Source organism: Oenanthe melanoleuca, chromosome 19, assembly GCF_029582105.1.
Source record: "Oenanthe melanoleuca isolate GR-GAL-2019-014 chromosome 19, OMel1.0, whole genome shotgun sequence".
Taxonomy (NCBI): Eukaryota; Metazoa; Chordata; class Aves; order Passeriformes; family Muscicapidae; genus Oenanthe; species Oenanthe melanoleuca.
In genome coordinates, this window is record NC_079352.1 from 2,616,989 (window position 1) to 2,635,325 (window position 18,337).

Below are 18,337 nucleotides of genomic sequence, written 5' to 3' on the forward strand. Positions count from 1 at the left end.
CCCGCCGGGTCCCGGCCAAGGGCGGCATGCCCGGCCCGGCCCGGCCCGGCCCCTCCCGGGACGGGCCCTTCCAGCAGCGCTCCCCGAGCCGGACACCGGCAGCGCCAACACCCGGCCCTCACGGAGCCACCGCGGGCAGGCCCGGCGCGGCTCCCCCGGTCCACCCGCCCGCCCCCGCGCCCACCTGGAGATGCTCCTGGAAGCGGATGGGCAGGATCTGGGCCATGGCGGCGGCGGGGCGCTCCGGGCCGGGCCGGGCTCAGCGGTGCGGGCAGAGCGGGGCCGCGATGGCGGAGCGGGGCCGTGCGGAAGCTGCCCCCGCCGGCGGAAGGATACCGCCGCGGAAGGATACCCGCACCTGCCGCCGCCGGACGGCTGCGCGGAGGGATCCGGACGAGCAGCGCCAATGGGAGCGGCGGCTGTGATGCGCCGCCGGAAGGGACTATTTGCGGACGCATCACTCCCTCCCTCCCCTCCCCGGCCTTTTTTTTTTTTTGCCACATCATGCGACCGAGGGCCGAGGCGTCACTTCCGGCCCGCGCGCGCGCGGTCACGTGGGGCGGGGCGGCGCGGCCGGGCAAGGTGACACCGGGGGGACACCGAGAGACACCCCGGGAACCCCCGGACCAACCCCCTCTGCCACCGGGATGGGAGGGATCGGCCCCCTTGGGGACACTGAGGGGACAGGGATGTCCGGGATCGGCCCCCTTTGGGGATACTGAGGGGACAGGGATGTCCCCGTCACTGGGATAGGAGGAATTCACCCCCCTTGAGGACTCTGAGGGGACAGGGATGTCCCTGTCACTGGGATAGGAGGGATCTGCCCCCCTTGGGGACTCTGAGGGGACAGGGATGTCCTTGTCACTGGGATGGGAGGAATTCACCCCCCTTGAGGACTCTGAGGGGACAGGGATGTCCCTGTCACTGGGATAGGAGGAATTCACCCCCCTTGAGGACTCTGAGGGGACAGGGATGTCCCTGTCACCAGGATCCGATGTTTCCCATCCCAGGCTGTCCCTGTCACCAGGATCCCATGGATTCCTCTCCCCCACTGTCCCTGTCCCCTCTGTCACTCCCTCACCCCCCAGGGATTCTCCCCACGACTCTTCCCAGGCTCCCTGTTAATGAGTACAATAAACTAACAGAGCTCCACGTTTCCCTCTGTGTTTTATTAACTTACACTTTAACTCCAGCACGTAAAACAGGTAAAAACTTAACCCTTTTTCTGGGATGGATGCAGCTGTGTGTGCTGTTACACTTGGGATGGCTGATTTTTATTTTTTTTTTAATAATTTTTACTTTGTCTTAAATTCCCCATCTCCAAACCTCTGAGAAGCCCTGGAACACAGGGGGTGGGGAAAATCCCTCACTTCTTGCTATGAAGTAAAAAAAAAAAAAAAAAAAAAAAAAAAAAAAAAATTAAAAAATCAGGAAGCATTAGGATCTGCCCAGTGATTTATGGCCCCAAGGAACAGTGGGCATTCTGTGTACTCATTTCAGGCCCACTGGGTGGTGCAGATGGCATTTGACTCATGAGGGGCCATGACACTGCAAATATAAATCAAATTTAACAGCAAAATTGAGAGCAGAGGATGAGTCAAGCCCAAGTGCTGCTGCTCCAAAGCAGAGCCTGGAAGAACAAAACCCTTTCCCATCAATCACAGGAGGAAGAACAATTAGCAGATCCAGCACTTTCTTTATAAGCAATAATATTGTGATATTTAAAATAAAAATCCTAAAGTTTTGGAGGCTTTAGGATCCTGGGCAGTGCTGGAATGCTTGAGGTGAGGCAGAGGTGAAATGCTGAGTGTTTTATTCAGGCTACAACACCACTTGAACCAGTGCCCAGGGTGACACAGAGCACACAGCTGAGGCAGGAAAAATCACAGCAAGTTCTTCCAATTATTTGGAAATTCTTATATAAACTCCTCACTCGAGCCCTGGAGCGTTTTAGGATTGTTATGGTGATAAAACAGGATTTCTTTATTGAGAAGAAAACTTTATGATGACAAAGCATCACAGCTCCTTGCTCTTTCAGATGCTCAAGGAAAAACACTTTTTATTTCCTTGTGTGTACCTGGTTCAGCACAGCACGTGGCAGGAACAACACAGAATGCAGGTGGGAAATGTGCCTTTGGATTTAATCCATTAAAAATGCCCTTCCTGCATATTTTCCTGAGCATGAAGACTGTATGACCACCATCAGGCAGAATAAAATGAGTAAAAAACTTAACAGTTCCACCCCCTATAAAAATAAACCCCAACTGACCTTGGAGAAATCATCTGTAATTCAAATAAATGCCAGAGAATTGGCACCACACTTGGTATCAGCGCTTCAGCCACAGCTGAGGCCACTAAATTGTTGCCACTGCAGCAACTCAGCTCAGCTTGGGAAGTTTTCCCTGCTGGATGCAGCAGAGGGAAGGCTGTGTTTGTCCCCTCTGACTGCTCTCTCTCACACTGACCACAAAGCAGAAGTTTCCCTGCACTCCTGTCAGCCCTCTGGCATTTTGAAACACCCCCAGAGCTGCACAAGCTGCCCTGGCAGGGGGAGCAGAGTTACCCCATTTCCTTCTCTGGGCCACTCAAACCCTGAGCTCTTTGCTGCTTCCTCTCCAGGTACCGAGCTCGGGCATCCTGGATGGATTGCTCATCATTCCTCCTCTCCATCTTCCTTGCAGAGCTGTCTGTGACTCCTTCTGGGGAGAGAGGAGAGAAAAAAATAAACTCTGTGTCAAAACCCTCCCTGCCCCCAGCATTACAAATCCTCCTACATGTTAAATATCAAAAAAACCCCAACAAAATCTCTTTTTTTTTTTTTTTCCCTTCAAGTCCCAGGCAGCCACTTGAATGACTTCCAGAGAGGACAGACTGCACCACAGCAGGGAGGGGAAAAAAAAAAAATTTCAAATAAATTCATGCCTTAGCTCCCATGTCAATATTTGCAGCTGGGCTCATCTCATTCCTGAATCCTGGTTTTTATTTTAGCAGAAAAATGCAGCCTGTATTCTACACACTCATTTCTCCTCTGAATTGCACATCCCAAACTCAGGTTTAGGCAAGACAGGACAGGAAAAAACATTAGGATAAACTATCTTTAAAAAAATTTCCGGAGGAGGAGGAAGGGAGAGGAAAACATGCAGATAAGGGAGAGGGAAAAGTCAATATTGCAGATCAGCCACCATTAGAAATGCACATTTCCCCACAGCACTGAGACCTTGGGACTGCTTCTCACAAGAGAAGCAGAAAATATTTTCAGTCTAAAATAACAGAAGAAAAAAAATAAAATCAAAGGTTCTGAGAGCTTAAAATGTGTGTGAGTGAAGCAGCTACTGCAGCCTGGTCCTGGGGGCTGGGCACCAGGCTCTGTGATAAGAAAAAGGAGCTTTAATCAACATCCACTGTTAAAATATTTTTAATTATTATGTCTTGTCAGCTATTCAAGCCATCTATTTTCATGAAGGTCCTAGAAATTCATCTTTAAGGTCAATATCAAACTCCAATTAATTGGCAATTGCCTGATGAAGTCATAATGTGAAGGGGGACACAGAGAATGTTTCCTTCTGATAAATTGATGAGGCTCTTCTGCATTATTTATAACCAAATGAAATTCATGTATAAAATGGTGGGTTTATACAATAATGCAGGGCAGAAAGAGATGCTGGTCTAAGCACAAGTCTGCATTTTTCCCATTGTTAAGGAAATGGAAGAGAATCTGTATTTACAGTACAATAAATTGATGTGTTGGAAGGGTCAGCTCAGGAGTAGAGGCCCTTTGAATACTTGTCTGCTTTAGGAACCTGCTGACAGGAGAATCCCAAGAATGTGAGGCAGCCAGATCAGTTAGCAGGCACCAGCTCTAATTAAAACTGACTATTTAAACATATGGCATTAAATTCATTGTCAGAATGAATGAATGAATTCTCACCAAAATATGAGAATTTTTCTTCTGTGTCTATTGCTGGGTGAGGTTTCTGGATTTTTTTTTTCCTTCTGTCTGTTTCATAGCTCTTAGAATTTCTCCCAGGGCAGAATTCTTTAGGCATCAATGGCTAAATACCCTTCACAAATTTAAATAACCAGCCTCAAAATACTTTTATTCAACTCTGTTCAAGCTCTGCCCTAAGAAACCAAAAGGAGGGGGAGCGTGGCAAGAAGCAACAAGCAAACAGCACAATTCACACTGCTGGGACAGAAAACAAGGATTGCAGAGCTGTGAGGAGAATAAAACAACCAGAACCACACACACACCCCAAACAAATTAACACTTTCCAGCCCAGAGTGTGACATAATAACAGGAGATAAAACAACACACAGGGAGTGATGAGCACTGTGCTTACCACACTGCCTTTTCAGCTCCTCCCTCTGCTCCCACCTGGTTATTTCCTCCTCAGTCACCTCTTCCCTGGCCACAGAGCTGAGCTCGTGGGCATCCAGCTGGTGCAGCCTGGGCAGCAGCTCCCGGAGCCACTCGTAGCGCACGGGGCACACGGTGCGCACGTAGATCTTGGAGGTGACGGCCACCTCGTGGAAGATGATCCACTCCAGCAGGGTCTCCTGGTTGTACAGCTGGAAAATCCAAAGGTGGTCTCACAGCTGGTTTGGTTTGCAGAGCCCCACCTCCTGCAGAATTCAGGGATTCGGGTGCTGGGGGGGTTATCCTGAATTTTCAGATTTTAAATCGGCCGAAGAGCCAGAGAGAAAGTCCAGCCTGGGTCACATCCCATAAACCAAACATTTCCCAAGGCTGAAGAAGTGAGGCTCTGCCCCACTCTCAAAATAAACTGCAGCAGAGCACAGGTGAGGGGGTGCTATCATGAATTTCTAGATTTGAAATTGCCTATGAGACCCAAAGAGCCAGAGAGAAAGTCCAGCCTGGGTCACATCCCATAAACCAAACATTTCCCAAGGCTGAAGAAGTGAGGCTCTGCCCCACTCTCAAAATGAACTCTGCAGCAGAGCACAAAGCAAACACCAGGGAGAGTTCAGGGACTGGCCCATTACTCTTTTAGAGATGCTTTTCTGCTTCATCAGCAGATACTCACTGTGGATGAAGGGTGGATGTAGACTATGCTGCCATGTCCATCCATGGTGCAGAATGTCCTGGCTGCAGATCTGAAAAAAATATTTAAAAAAATAAATCTGAAAAAAGGAAATTAAAAAAAAAATCCAACAACAACACAACAAAACACACTTTGCTGTGATTAGATAGCAACACTGAACTAAACAAATCATTAGCAGCAGAGAAAAAAGATCTCAAATATCTTCCTAGAGGAAGGTGCTTCCAGAGTTAAGCTGTAAAAACCTTTTAAACAATACATCTAATTTACCATAGCAGCACTGCAGGTGTAACACCACAATTACAACTGGGTTTGGGAGTGATGCCCTTCAGAGATGTGAGAACTGGAGATTTCCAAGCCCTTTAGCTGAATATCTGGAACCACTCACCAGCTGCTGAGGTCAATTCACAGACAGAAAAATGACATTCCTGGGAAGCTGTGAAACCCTTGGAATAGTGCAGCCAGTCAAAAGCAGAGGTTCCTGCCCCTGCAGTTACTACTTTGCTACTTTTACCAACATACAACCACACTTTTAAATAATTTGCATAGTTTCTTTTCCATTCAGTTCTCCAAACTTCATTCCTTACCTCCTAGCAACGTTGATGAAGTATCCTGCACACAGGCATCTCCTCAGGATTTCAGTTCTGGAGCCTTCAAATGTTTCTTTAGGGAAGTCTGGCAGCTGGGGCAAAAAAAAAGCAACATGCATCAGGATCTTTCTTCAAGGAAAAGCAGTTAAACCCCCTCCATCCCACGGATTTTAAACTCTGGGTTTCTCTCTGTACAAAAACCATGAGGAAAGGAGAAAAACTCTCCTTGTTCCCCATCACCATCAATGAGTTACACAAACAAGAGTGCTCTACAAAAATCTTTAAGTGGTTTAGTTTCTGCTGGAGAAAGGCAGCAGCCATCTGGCAAAGGCTCAGCATCCACCACATCTCTCAAACAGTAGTTTATACAGCTCAAACATATCCAGAAATTCTATTTTTTTTACCTGTTTCAGTTTAGTTGTTATTTCCCTCAACTGTCTTTCCACACTAAAAGCAGATTTCACAGCTCTCCAATGGATCCAGTATTCCTTGCACCAGGCTGAAGGAGACTTGCTGAGAACAGGAATTATTTGAATTATAAAGAAGCCCTTTGTAAGCTGTTTGCAAAGAAACTTGCCTCTATTTTATTGTTGTGGTCATACAAAGGCAACAACCTACACAGGCAAATATTTATTGAGCTAAATAAAAAGTGTCTGGATGGAAATTACAGCTCACAAAAAGGAATAAATCTGAAATTAGGAATGAGCACACAGATGTGTACCTGCAGCACATCTAAAAACTGGGAGTTATGAGCAATGCAAAATCAGAATTTCATACCTTGCTTTGCACTGTTCAAAAATATTTAAGAGGGTTGCAAAGTCATTGCATCCTCCCACTTGTGAGGCAAGTTCCTGGTGTTGAAGCTCAGCCTCCTTTTGCTTCTGAGGATCACCTGAGGAATAAGTTATATTAAAGTCATTTTTATTTATCATACCTAATTTTCTGATTGTGTGTGTCTGGCAGCCTTGGCTCTCTATTCCTGTTATTTTTACATTTGTCTCTCCTTCTACAGCTGCATTTACAGTTTTTCCTCCTTCCACTATTGCTGAACAAGAGCACATAGATGTTATTAGATCTATGAATAATCTCATCAGTCAGCACCAGGGATGAAGAATTCCAGTCTCACAGAAAGTATTTCTCACTCACAATCCATCCAGAGGCTGACACAGAAAGATAAAGGAATAAACAAACAGCTCACAGGGATCAAGTGAGAGGAAAAAAAAGACTGTTGAACCCACCCCACCACAGCACCCTCTTATCTACTGAACTCAGCTCTGTCCAGTGGAGATCTTAAAATAAATAAAGATAAAAAACAGTGGATTAGTAGGAATTCACCTTCATCAAACTGGGTAAAAACAACATTTCCAAAGTGTTATTTCAGGTTTTAATCACCCAGAGGATTTCTCCTCCTGCTATTCTCCTTGGGAGAGGGAGGCAGGACTGCAAGGCCACTGGAACTGCTGCTGCTGTAGGGGCTGCCAGAACTTTGTGGGTACTAAAAGTAAAAAGGATGAAGCAGGGAGGCCTCATCCCACACATCTGGAACTGGAAAAAAATCCCTGGAGGATGGGGATCTGTGTGTGCCTCCTCATGCAGAGCTCCTGGAGGGTGACAGGCAAAAAACAAGGGCACAGAGGGTGGGAAAGCAAAGGGAGAGCAGCAGGGCAGCAGGAGGGGACACACTCAGGTGAAAGTCTGAGCTCAGCTCTAGCCTGGAACCACAGCAAAATTACATTTTCCACTTGGAAAACCACTGGAAACGAGGCAGTGCCATGTCAAGCCTCTCACAGAAACCCAATAATCTTTTTGGTTAAACAGAAAAGATAATCCAGAGGTGACACAACCCAATCCCTGCTGCTCTGAATCCTCTGCAACTGCTGCTGTCCAGTTCCTGGCATGCAGAGTGCCCTGATTCCAAACCTTGGAAAGGTTTTTTTTGGGAGAGGAGTCCCCACCTGGGCGGATGAAGACGTTTTCCACAGACAGCATGGCTGCAATGGGAAGCAGGAGATCCTCACAGTCCAGGGAAGCAGCTTTTATCACAGCACAGGACAGGTTGGGAGGGAGGGGAAACTGCACCAGGAATTCTCCCAGTCTGGTCACATGGCCTCTCCTGATACCAGGAAAAAAAAAAAAAATAAATATATATATATATATATAAATACCAGATTTAATGAAATGATGCTGAAATGTGAATTGACTAAGAAGCTCTTCCCTCTGGACTGAGTGCCCACACAGGAGCTGAGGACATGGAGAAGTGTCACCAGCAATAAAATAACCCACATTTCTTCAGCTTGCTTGTGTCTGCTCCATGGCAGGCACAGCCAGCTTTTATTTTTTATTTATTTACAAGAAGAATTCCTGGAAGCTTAGGATAAAATCTCACTTCCTTCTTGAGCTCTTGGATGGACCTCCCAGCCAGAGGCTGAGCTCCAGCCTGGGATCTGCCCCAGCCACTGCAGAGCTGAGGAAACCTGGCTGAGATCACTTAGGAACTCCAGCACAATGTGAGAACCTGATTCTATCTCCCAAGCCCCAAACTGTGCCCTACCCCTGTTTTTGTAGACAGCACATTAAACCCCAGAGAACTTCCTGGAAGTTTAAATAAAGAAACTCATTTTGCTGCTGGAGGTGGGAGGAAAATCCTTTAGTCCACACAAGACACCAGCTTGAGCTTTAGATTTGAAATTATTGTGACTACACAAAACATCAACTTAAGTTTTAGATTTGAAATTATTGTAGTGACTACACAAAACACCAACTTAAGTTTTAGATTTGAAATTATTGTAGTGACTACACAAAACATCAACTTAAGTTTTAGATTTGAAATTATTGTAGTGACTACACAAAACACCAACTTTAGATTTTAAATTCTTGTAGTCACTACAGAAAACACCAACTTAAGCTTTAGATTTGAAATTCTTGTAGTGACTACACAGAACACCAACTTTAGATTTAAAATTCTTGTAGTGACTACACAAAACATCAACTTTAGATTTAAAATTCTTGTAGTCACTACAGAAAACACCAACTTAAGCCTTAGATTTCAAATTATTGTAGTGACTACATAAAACTCCAGCTTAAACTTTAGATTTGAAATTCTTGTAGTGGCAACACAAAAATCCAGTTTTAAGCTTTGTTTTTCAAGATTTGAATTTCAAGATTTGAATTTCAAGATTTGAAATTCTTGTAGTGACAACACAAAAATCCAGTTTTAAGCTTTGTTTTTCAAGATTTGAATTTCAAGATTTGAATTTCAAGATTTGAAATTCAAGATTTGAATTTCAAGATTTGAAATTCTTGTAGTGACTACACAAAAACCCAGCTTTAAGCTTTGTTTTTCAAGATTTGAATTTCAAGATTTGTTTTTTAAGATTTGAATTTCAAGATTTGTTTTTCAAGATTTGAATTTCAAGATTTGAATTTCAAGATTTGAATTTCAAGATTTGAATTTCAAGATTTGAATTTCAAGATTTGAAATTCTTGTAGTGACTACACAAAAACCCAGCTTTAAGCTTTGTTTTTCAAGATTTGAATTTCAAGATTTGAATTTCAAGATTTGAATTTCAAGATTTGAAATTCTTGTAGTGACTACACAAAAACCCAGCTTTAAGCTTTGTTTTTCAAGATTTGAATTTCAAGATTTGAAATTCTTGTAGTGGCTACACAAACCACCAAAACTTAAATTTTAGATTTGAAATTCTTGTAGTGCTAAAACCCCTTTGGATTTTACCTGTCAATAGCACTGCACTGGTAAAGTTCCTTCAGAGCTTCCAAAATGTGTCTTTCTTCAGGGGGGTCCAAATAGGGAAATCTGTGGTTAAAAATGGAGCAGATACAAAAAAAAAAAAAAAAAAAAAAAAAAAAAAATTAAAAAAAAAAAAAACTCAGCATTTTAATTATTTACAGGTATAAAAGATCAGTATTTTAAGGATTTAACCAGTGTTTTAAGGCTTTTAAGTATTTAAAGGTATAAAAAACAGTATTTTAAGAATTTTAAGTATTTAAAGGTATAAAACCAGTATTTTAAGGATTTTAAGTATTTAAACGCATAAAACCCAGGATTTTAAGTATTTAAATGTATTAAAAACCCAGTATTTTAAGAATTTAAAGTATTTAAAGGTATAAAAACCAATATTTTGGTTTTAGGTATTTAAATGTACAATGTATTTAAAGGCATAAAAAGTAATATTTTAAGATAAAAACCAGTATTTAAAAGAGCTTAAGTATTTAAATGTATAAAAAAAATCAGTATTTTAAGAATTTTTTAAAGTATTTTTTAAAAATCAGTATTTTAAGGATTTTAAGTATTTAAAGGTATAAAACCCAGGATTTTAAGGATTTTAAAGATCTTAAGGTATTAAAAAAAAAATCAATATTTTAAGAATTGTAAGTATTTTAAAAAATCAGTATTTTAAGAATTTTAAGTATTTAAAGGTATAAAACCCAGAATTTTAAGGATTTTAAGGATTTTAAGGTATTAAAAAGCCAATATTTTAAGAATCGTAAGTATTTTAAAAAATCAGTATTTAAGAATTTTAAGTATTTAAAGGTATAAAACCCAGGATTTTAAGGATTTGAAGGCATTAAAAAAAATCAGCATTTTAAGTATTTAAAAAAAATCAGCATTTAAAGAATTTTAAGGATTTTAAGGTATTAAAAAAAATCAGTATTTTAAGAACTGTAAGTATTTTAAAAAATCAGTATTTTAAGAATTGTAAGTATTTAAAAAAATCAGTATTTAAGAGTTTTAAGTATTTAAAAGTATAAAACCCAGGATTTTAAGGATTTGAAGGCATTAAAAAAATCAGTATTTTAAGTATTTTTAAAAAAATCAGTATTTTAAGGGATTTTAAGTATTTAAAGGTATAAAAAAATCAATATTTTAAGAATTTTAAGTATTTAAAAGTATAAAACCCAGGATTTTAAGGATTTGAAGGCATTAAAAAAATCAGTATTTTAAGTATTTAAAAAAATCAGTATTTTAAGAATTTTAAGTATTTAAAGGTATAAAACCCAGGATTTTAAGGATTTTACGGATTTGAAGGCATTAAAAAAATCAGTATTTTACGTATTTTAAAAAAAAATCAGTATTTTAAGTATTTTAAGTATTTTAAGTATTTAAAGGTATAAAACCCAGAATTTTAAGGATTTTAAGGATCTTAAGGATTTTAAGGTATTAAAAAATCAGTATTTTAAGAATTGTCAGTATTTTAAAAAATCAGTATTTTAAGAATTTTAAGGTATTAAATAATGAGGATTTTAAGAACTGTAAGTATTTTAAAAAATCAGTATTTTAAGGATTTTAAGGTATTAAAAAATCAGTATTTTAAGAATTTTAAGTCAGTTTGGGAGCGATGGGAATTCACCTGATGACGTCGTGCACGGAGAGGCATTTCAAGGTGAGGATGACAGAGGTCAGGCTGCTCCTCCTGATCTCTGGCAGGGTGTGCTCAGGCATGCACTGCTCCCAGAACTCCCTGCTGTACAACCCAAAACTTTTCCCTGCTGATGTCCTGCCAGCACGGCCAGCTCGCTGCTTGGCTTCACTCCTATCCCCAAAAAAACAAAATAAAATAAAAAATTAACATCTGATCCTTCCTGGTTCCTGCAGGAGAAACAGGATAGCAGATTGATATGGTTGGGTAGGAGCTGATTTGTTGTTTAGTTTTTAGTTTTTGTTATAAATGAGAAACAAAAAGTTTTGATATTCAGCAGAATTTAGATTTATTTTATATGAATAGAGCAATGCAGCACTGGGGAACATGAGCCCACTCCATGCTCCACCAAACTTGGGTTTGCAGCTCCTTTTTATAGCATGGTTTCCTTGTAGTCATCAATTAGTGTGATTTTTTTTGTTAGAATTTTGCCAGCTAAGCAGTGGTGGTCAAAAAAACATTTGTGGGAGCCCTGGATGACACGAGTCTCTAGACAATTTGTCAAGTCTCATAGATAACCATCTGTCTTGGTAAATAAGGAATGGCAGAATTTGGGAAGTCTGGTCTCAGGGACAGGCTGCAATTGATTACACAAAAAAATCTGATTTTGTAGAATCTGCTGGGCTGTGTGAAAACCTTGTTTTGCAAACTGTCAGTAAAACAATGATTTAATCATGTATTTTTCCTTTCTTTAGTGTCATGCTTCACTTCAGACCTAAATATTCTGGTTTATACAACCCCCAATACTTTTATGGTTAACACAAATCTTTTATCAATTATCACAGTTTTAATTATACATTTTAAAATTACTGTTTACAGGATTATGGATTTTTTGATTGGTGGTTTTATGCTGTTTATGAGCTTTTTAAAAATGATGATTGGTGGTTGTTTAAAGCTTTGCTTCTTGCTTTTATTTTGGGTTTTTTAATTTCTGGTATTTTGCTTTTTAGTTTGATTTTTTTTTTATTTAGTCCAGTTTATGTTTTAGTGGCTTTGAAGGGTTTTGAACCACTTTTTACTAAGATGGTTTTAACTCATGGGGCTTCAAGGTTGCTGCCTATCTTTTTATTTATATTTTTAAAGAGCAACCAACACAGAGTATTATTGTCAGAGCAGCTCCCAGAAGCAGCAAGTGACATTTTTAACTTACTTTGAGATGGGAACCACCTCCAGGATGTCCAAACCAACTCGGGGATTATGATTCAACTGCTTCACAAAGCCACTGTCCACCACATACCTGAAAAAAACAACCCACAGAGGTAAAAAAATAGAGAGCTCAGCAGGTAACTGACATGGATTTCATCCAAAAAAATCACCTTTACTCTACCTAGAGCCTGGTTATTTAGGAGATTTGATTTCAAATTAGGTTCAAAACTATTGGTCACCTCTAAGACTATACTAATATAATAATAATAATAATATCTAACTACACACCCCAAAAAAAGGCAACAGTAGCAGAATAAATGTGTTTTTCCAAACCCAGACCTCTCTGGGTAATTCCCTCTGTTACAGCTTTTTATGAGGGACAGAAATCAATACCTGACTCCTTCAATGGTCAGAGATGTTGCAGCAATGTTTGTGGAGACCACACATTTTCTGATGCCTCTGGGAGCTGGCAAAAATATCCTTTTCTGTTGATCTAAAATGACAGAAAAAAAAAAAAAAATAAAAAAGTGAGGTCATCTGGACTTTCAGTTACTCAACATCCCCTTCCTAACTGAGGAAATCACATCCAGTGGATTTGGATTTTGACTGGAGGCTCCTGTGCAAGGCTGAAGTTTGATTCAGTTCATGATGAAAATGAAAAAATCCCACCCCAAAGCACCACAGCATTGTAACAAAGGGGGTAATTAGCACCCTTTTCCCAACCCAAACAGGAAATTTGAGGAGGATAATGTTTATGCAGTGGGGATTGATGTGAGGAAGTGGATTTTGTGCTGACCTGTGGACATGGAGCCATAGAGGGGCAGGATGAGCAGCCCCTCCACAGCCCGGTCCTGCACCTCGTACCGGTAATCGATGCATTCTGCCTTCCTGAAAAGCAGATCACAGGCTCTTTCTATCTCATTCTGGCCTGAAAGACACACAAGAGCATTGCAGTGACCTCATTAGCTACAACTCTGCCTTCCTGGGTTGCAGCATCTTTTTTAAAAATGTTGTTTTGTCAACATGCAGAGCTGCCGACATCATTAAAATAAGGAATTAATGAGAGGTTTAGGAGGTGACATCCAGACTTTCCACAGGGCCTCTCACCAAGGATTTTCCTTAAAAGATATCTAAGGGCCTGGCCCATGCATTGATGTAGGATTTTACAGCTAAAATAATTTTTCCTCCCTGAATTAACAACAAACTAAACCATGCAGATAACACAGAGTCAATCTGGCTATTCCTAAAATGCTCTGAAAACTACAATTTCACAGGACTTTGTGCATCAATCTGCACCTTTCCCTTCTCACTGCTCTGGGAGAAACCAGACAGGCTTTGGAAGCTTTTCTGCTTTGCTGGCAATGCCATGATTCACTTGGAGTATCCAAGAAAATTCTCACCTGTGAGGAAAACCAGGATGTCACCTTCTGGTTCATTCAAGTGAACATCCAGGGTGACCTTCACAGCCTGGAACAAACAACAAACAAGCCAAAAATCAGTTGAAATCCCATTTAATTCTTTCTAGGACTCATCATACCAATGGATCCTCCCCTATTTCCTGCAGAGATGCTGAGAACACAACACAGCAGCTCATTCTTGTAACCTCCCCCCCCAAAAAAAATCACCCCAAAACCACAGAGAAAACAAACCAGGGCAGACCTCTGTGACATAGGCAGAGCTGCCCACATCCCTGGGGCTCAGCAGGTTGCAGAATATCTCCTTGACAGGGTAGCTTCTCCCTGGAATGTGCAGCACTGGGCAGTGCCCAAAGAATTCTGAGAGCTTTTCCACCTCCAGGGTGGCTGACATCACCACCACCTTCATTTCTGTCCTCCTGCCTGCTGGCTGCTTCTGCAGGAACAGTTTCTTCAGCAAACCAAATAAAATATCCTAGCAGAAAAACAGAAACAGCTGGTGTCAACACCCTGGTTTTGTTAGGAGAGCCTGACAAACTTGGAATTTGGATTATTTTATCCTGTTGAGGCAGTGAAAATCACATACTCCAGGCCTAAGCACTCTGAAGAAAACATACATTTGCCCTGGACATTTTGGTTGCTAGAGTTTAATGAATTTTTAACCAGCTCTTCTCACAGCCTATAGGCAGCACCAGTGTCACTTAAACTCCTTCAGTTTTCATTTTTAAACTCTCTTGGTCAAGTCATTTGTGACAAGTTACCTCAAACCTGTTTTTCACCCCATTTTCCATCCTATGTCCCCTGACTCAGTGTGCACCCTTCCTCTGTTTTTATTTATTGCCACCACCTCAGCAGTTTATTTTACTCTGCTCTGCTCCTTCCACCACTTCAGCTCAGTTATTTGCAATACCCTCACCTGCCTGAGGGAAAACTGGGATTCAGGAAAGCATTTTCCCTTTTCCCAGCTGGACTTGGAGATTGTCTGCTGGAGCAGGAGCTTGTCTGACACACAGCACAATCCCCTGAGGTCTCAGTGACTTCAATGTCCCTTTGCTGGCCACAGAAGGGTCAGGGTGACCTTGGAAAGCTTCTGGGACTCAGGTCTAGATGCTCCCATGGACCCAAAAGCCATAATCTCTTTGCACAGTCATATACACACCCTAAAAAACATTGGGCCTTAAGGCAAGAGAGGTGGTTTGGCTTTTATTTGTGTATTTTGTGTTGGTTTCTTTTTAAAATTAGTATTCTAGGAAGTTTGTGTTCTGGCTTCAAACTCCTGGAAATTTAGGGAGAGTATTCAACAGCCAGCAAAGTTTTAACTGCATTTAAATGCAACAACCACAAAAACTCCAACACTATTAGAGGCCACATCTTATTTTCAATTTATGCAGCACGGACTAAACAAAGCAACAGCTCTGTGCTCTTAGGACAGCAAAAGGATAAAGCACATCCATGGAAAATCAGTCAAAAAGTCAAAACCCCTGGGGGATGGTGCTGAAGTGAAAGGTACAAACAAAGCACAGAAAAGGAGAAACAGTGACCCAAAAAACCAGATAAAGGTGGCACTCACAGTGCTGAGGCTCCTCTCGTGGGCTTCATCCAAAATGATGATGCTGTACTTGCTGAGCAGGGGGTCAGTGAGGATTTGCCTCAGAAGGCACCCATCAGTCATGTACCTGATGGCAGTGTCCTGCAAGGGTCAACTGGACATTCAGCTGCCAGCCTGGGCTTTTATTTCAAAACAAACACTTCTACACAGATCACACATTTGTCCAGGACACCACAGCTTGGCAATGTTTACATTTACCAAAATAAGAGATTGGTCTAATACTAATACTCAACTGTGATGGACAAAAGACTCTCTAACAATTTAAAGTTAGAAAGTGTGTGTTTATTCATTAGAGGTAATCCTCTAATGCACACTGCAAAATCACAGGTCATCACAGAGTCTATTTATTGGCAAAGGATTCAAACAAATACATATTCATAATAACAGCCCCTCCCATCCCTGCTTCCTATGGTAATTAGCTTGAATAGCTATTAAGTATTGATTGACTTCTGAAATTAAGCCTGGGGTCGTTTTTGTGGGGAAGGGTCTTAAAAGGAAGAAGTAAGATGAGTCTTCCTCACCCTAAACTCTTGACCTTTTCTATCAATGACAATACAATTTCTGGGGATAGTCCAATTTTCCAAAGAATGGGTTTCTGGTTGCATTGTCCATGTTTCTTTGGATCTGCTCACTAGTTTCATCTTTTCCCATTTTAAATGCAGCTGAGCAAACATGAAATGACAGGCAATCAATTATTTAAGTTTCAGATAACTACTCCTTTCTATCATTTTCAGCGAGGTAACAAAAATTCTGATTTTCTAAGATCAGTGCTTCAGTTTCACCTGCGAGGTGCCCAAAAAACTTCCCCGAACGAGCCACAGGACGCAAAGAGCTGGGACAGCAACGTCCCAAAGCCCTGCCACCCCCCCCAGGACAGTCCCCAGAGCCCCACCTCGGAGGTGCAGTCGTCGAAGCGGACCTGGTAGCCCACCAGAGCCCCCAGGGGACAGCCCATCTCCTCGGCCACCCGCTGTGCCACCGACACGGTGGCCACGCGCCGCGGCTGCGTCACCCCGATGGCGCCGCGCTCCGCCAGGCCTGCGGGGACAAGGCAAACACCATCTCCTTCCACCCCCTCCTGGGACACCTGAACTGCCTCGGGCTGCTCCAGGTCTTGTCCAACCTGAGACACTTCCAGGGATAGGGAATGTTCTCTGGGTGTCAGCATAGAAACACAAAGTTTATCGTATAATTACATGCAGGTGGTTTTATTGAAGAGTTCTGGGAATCAGGGGTACAAACCCAAATCTGACTCCCATGGATACAAGATGTTTTTATACCCTTCTCATTATATAACTATACATTAATTATTAAACCCACATTGTTCTATTGTATTGATCTTATCCAAGCATGTATTGCAATTTTCATCAGGACTCCCCCAAACATCCTTTCTCATGATTCTTGTTTCAATTACATCGTTTCTCATTATTCTTACTACAATTAAACAATAATTATATTCAATTACCAAACAATCATTATATTTAACAACTGTATTATTTATCATATGATGATTACATAAGTGCAGACAAAGCTCAAAGGGCCTAGTTCCCTTCCCAGCCTACCAGACCCAAACATTTCTTTCCACCCCTTGAATCTATTGTATACAATTCCCATGTTTTAGAAACATTTTAATTCTGCTCTATTATGGGCAATCTGTACCAGGCCCTTCCCATCCTCTCAGGGCACAATTCCTTCCCAAAATCCCACCTAACCCTGCTCTGTGGCAGTGTCCTGTGACTCCAGACTCCTTCAGGTACAGGGACGGGCTCTAAGATCACCCCTGGAACCTTCTCCAGGCTGAGCACCCCCAGTGATTGTGGGACAGACCGAGTTGTGCTGCTCCAGGTCACTTTATAACACGAACCTACGTAATGTACACATGGCCACAGTTGGGGAGTTTTTTTATTTAAAATGTTTAATCAAGCCACACCTCTCACCACAGCCCAGCCCGAAGCTGCGTCACCCCTGAGGGGACAGGGGAACTACAACACGAGTTCACCGGTGCTTGCGCCTCAAATCCGCAGCCCGCGGACGGGGGGGGGAGGTTTCTTTACCTGCCTCGTAGAGGTACCTGGGCAGCTGCGTGCTTTTGCCGCTGCCCGTCTCGCCGGTGACGATGAGGAAGGGCCGCTCCCGCACGGCCTCCACCAGCTGGCGGCGGGAGCGGCGGATGGGCAGGGCGGGCGCGTCCATGGCGGGGCCCGGGGCTCACCTGCCTCACCTGCGGCCCCGCCCACGTGCGCGCCTGGCGGGAACCCCGCGCGCGCCTGGCGGGAAAACCCGCGCGCGCCCCCCGCGGGAAACCCCGCGCGCGCCCCCCGCCCGCCGTTGACGCGCGCGCGACCGGCGCATGCGCGCAACGCCCACACAGGTTCCCGCCTCCTGGTTAAGCCACGCCCCCAACGCTTCCCGCCTCCTCCTCAGGCCACGCCCCCCCTGCTCTCCCCTCAGGCCCTCAGGGCGCCTCAGGGTAACGGAATCACTCGGAAAAGTCGCAAAAATCACAAAATTACAAAATGCGAAAGGTTGGAAGGACCTCGAAAACTCCCGCCAGATCAGGCTGCTGAGATATATTTCGTGACAAAATTTACCACAATGTCTTGATGGAATGGCCCTGATTAGAAAGAAAACATCTTGCCACATGTTTTAAAATCTAAGAAACGATCTCGAATTCTGTCATAAATCAGAGTAATATTCTCTTTCCATAGGTCTAAGCTAAGTGTCATACTGTGTTACATTAGGCTGTTACACAATACTGAACAAAACACAATTGTACACATAGCAAAAATAAAATATTGATAAACCTCTTGCTTAAGAGAGAAAAAGTTCTTTGATGTTTGATCTTTTTATACTTTCAAGACTAATTAACAAGAGATGAGATTCAAAGTCTGAAACAGCAGCCAACAAGCTCTAAGTGATAAATTGCTTATTAAGATTTTAAAAAAGTTTAGGGCTGGACATGCTTCAATAATCTCAGACCTAGGGGCAGGGTAACAAAGCTGTGGAAAATAAAGGATACCCTGTGGTAGTGGACACAAAGAATACAGAATTTATGGGAGGACATTTGGCAGAATTCCCA

The 18,337-nt window shown here is 42.4% G+C and overlaps 2 protein-coding genes across 3 annotated transcripts in view; both read right to left on the minus strand.

Annotated features, from left to right (window-relative positions):
• Positions 1 to 499, minus strand: part of CLTC (clathrin heavy chain) — a 29,590-nt gene extending 29,091 nt beyond the window's left edge. Inside the window, exon 1 of the mRNA XM_056506941.1 lies at positions 185 to 499. Within this exon, the coding sequence (XP_056362916.1) occupies positions 185 to 226 (42 nt within the window). The 5' untranslated portion in view covers positions 227 to 499. The remainder of the gene's footprint in view (positions 1 to 184) is intronic.
• A 651-nt stretch (positions 500 to 1,150) lies between these two features.
• Positions 1,151 to 17,592, minus strand: DHX40 (DEAH-box helicase 40). 2 transcript variants are annotated; one of them, XM_056506943.1, is made up of 17 exons: positions 17,313 to 17,592; positions 16,151 to 16,296; positions 15,220 to 15,339; positions 13,894 to 14,124; positions 13,635 to 13,701; positions 13,031 to 13,162; positions 12,628 to 12,727; positions 12,239 to 12,325; positions 11,020 to 11,202; positions 9,384 to 9,464; positions 7,606 to 7,763; positions 6,428 to 6,542; positions 6,055 to 6,163; positions 5,648 to 5,742; positions 5,046 to 5,115; positions 4,341 to 4,569; positions 1,151 to 2,696 (listed from the first exon to the last, which is right to left on the minus strand). In XM_056506943.1, the coding sequence occupies exons 1-17, from the start codon at positions 17,449 to 17,451 to the stop codon at positions 2,560 to 2,562; spliced, it is 2,199 nt and encodes a 732-aa protein (XP_056362918.1). In that variant the 5' UTR covers positions 17,452 to 17,592; the 3' UTR covers positions 1,151 to 2,559. The 2 variants fall into 2 exon arrangements, with proteins under 2 accessions (XP_056362918.1, XP_056362917.1); XM_056506942.1 differs by having other exon boundaries at positions 1,151 to 2,699.
• Between the last annotated feature and the right edge of the window lie 745 nt (positions 17,593 to 18,337).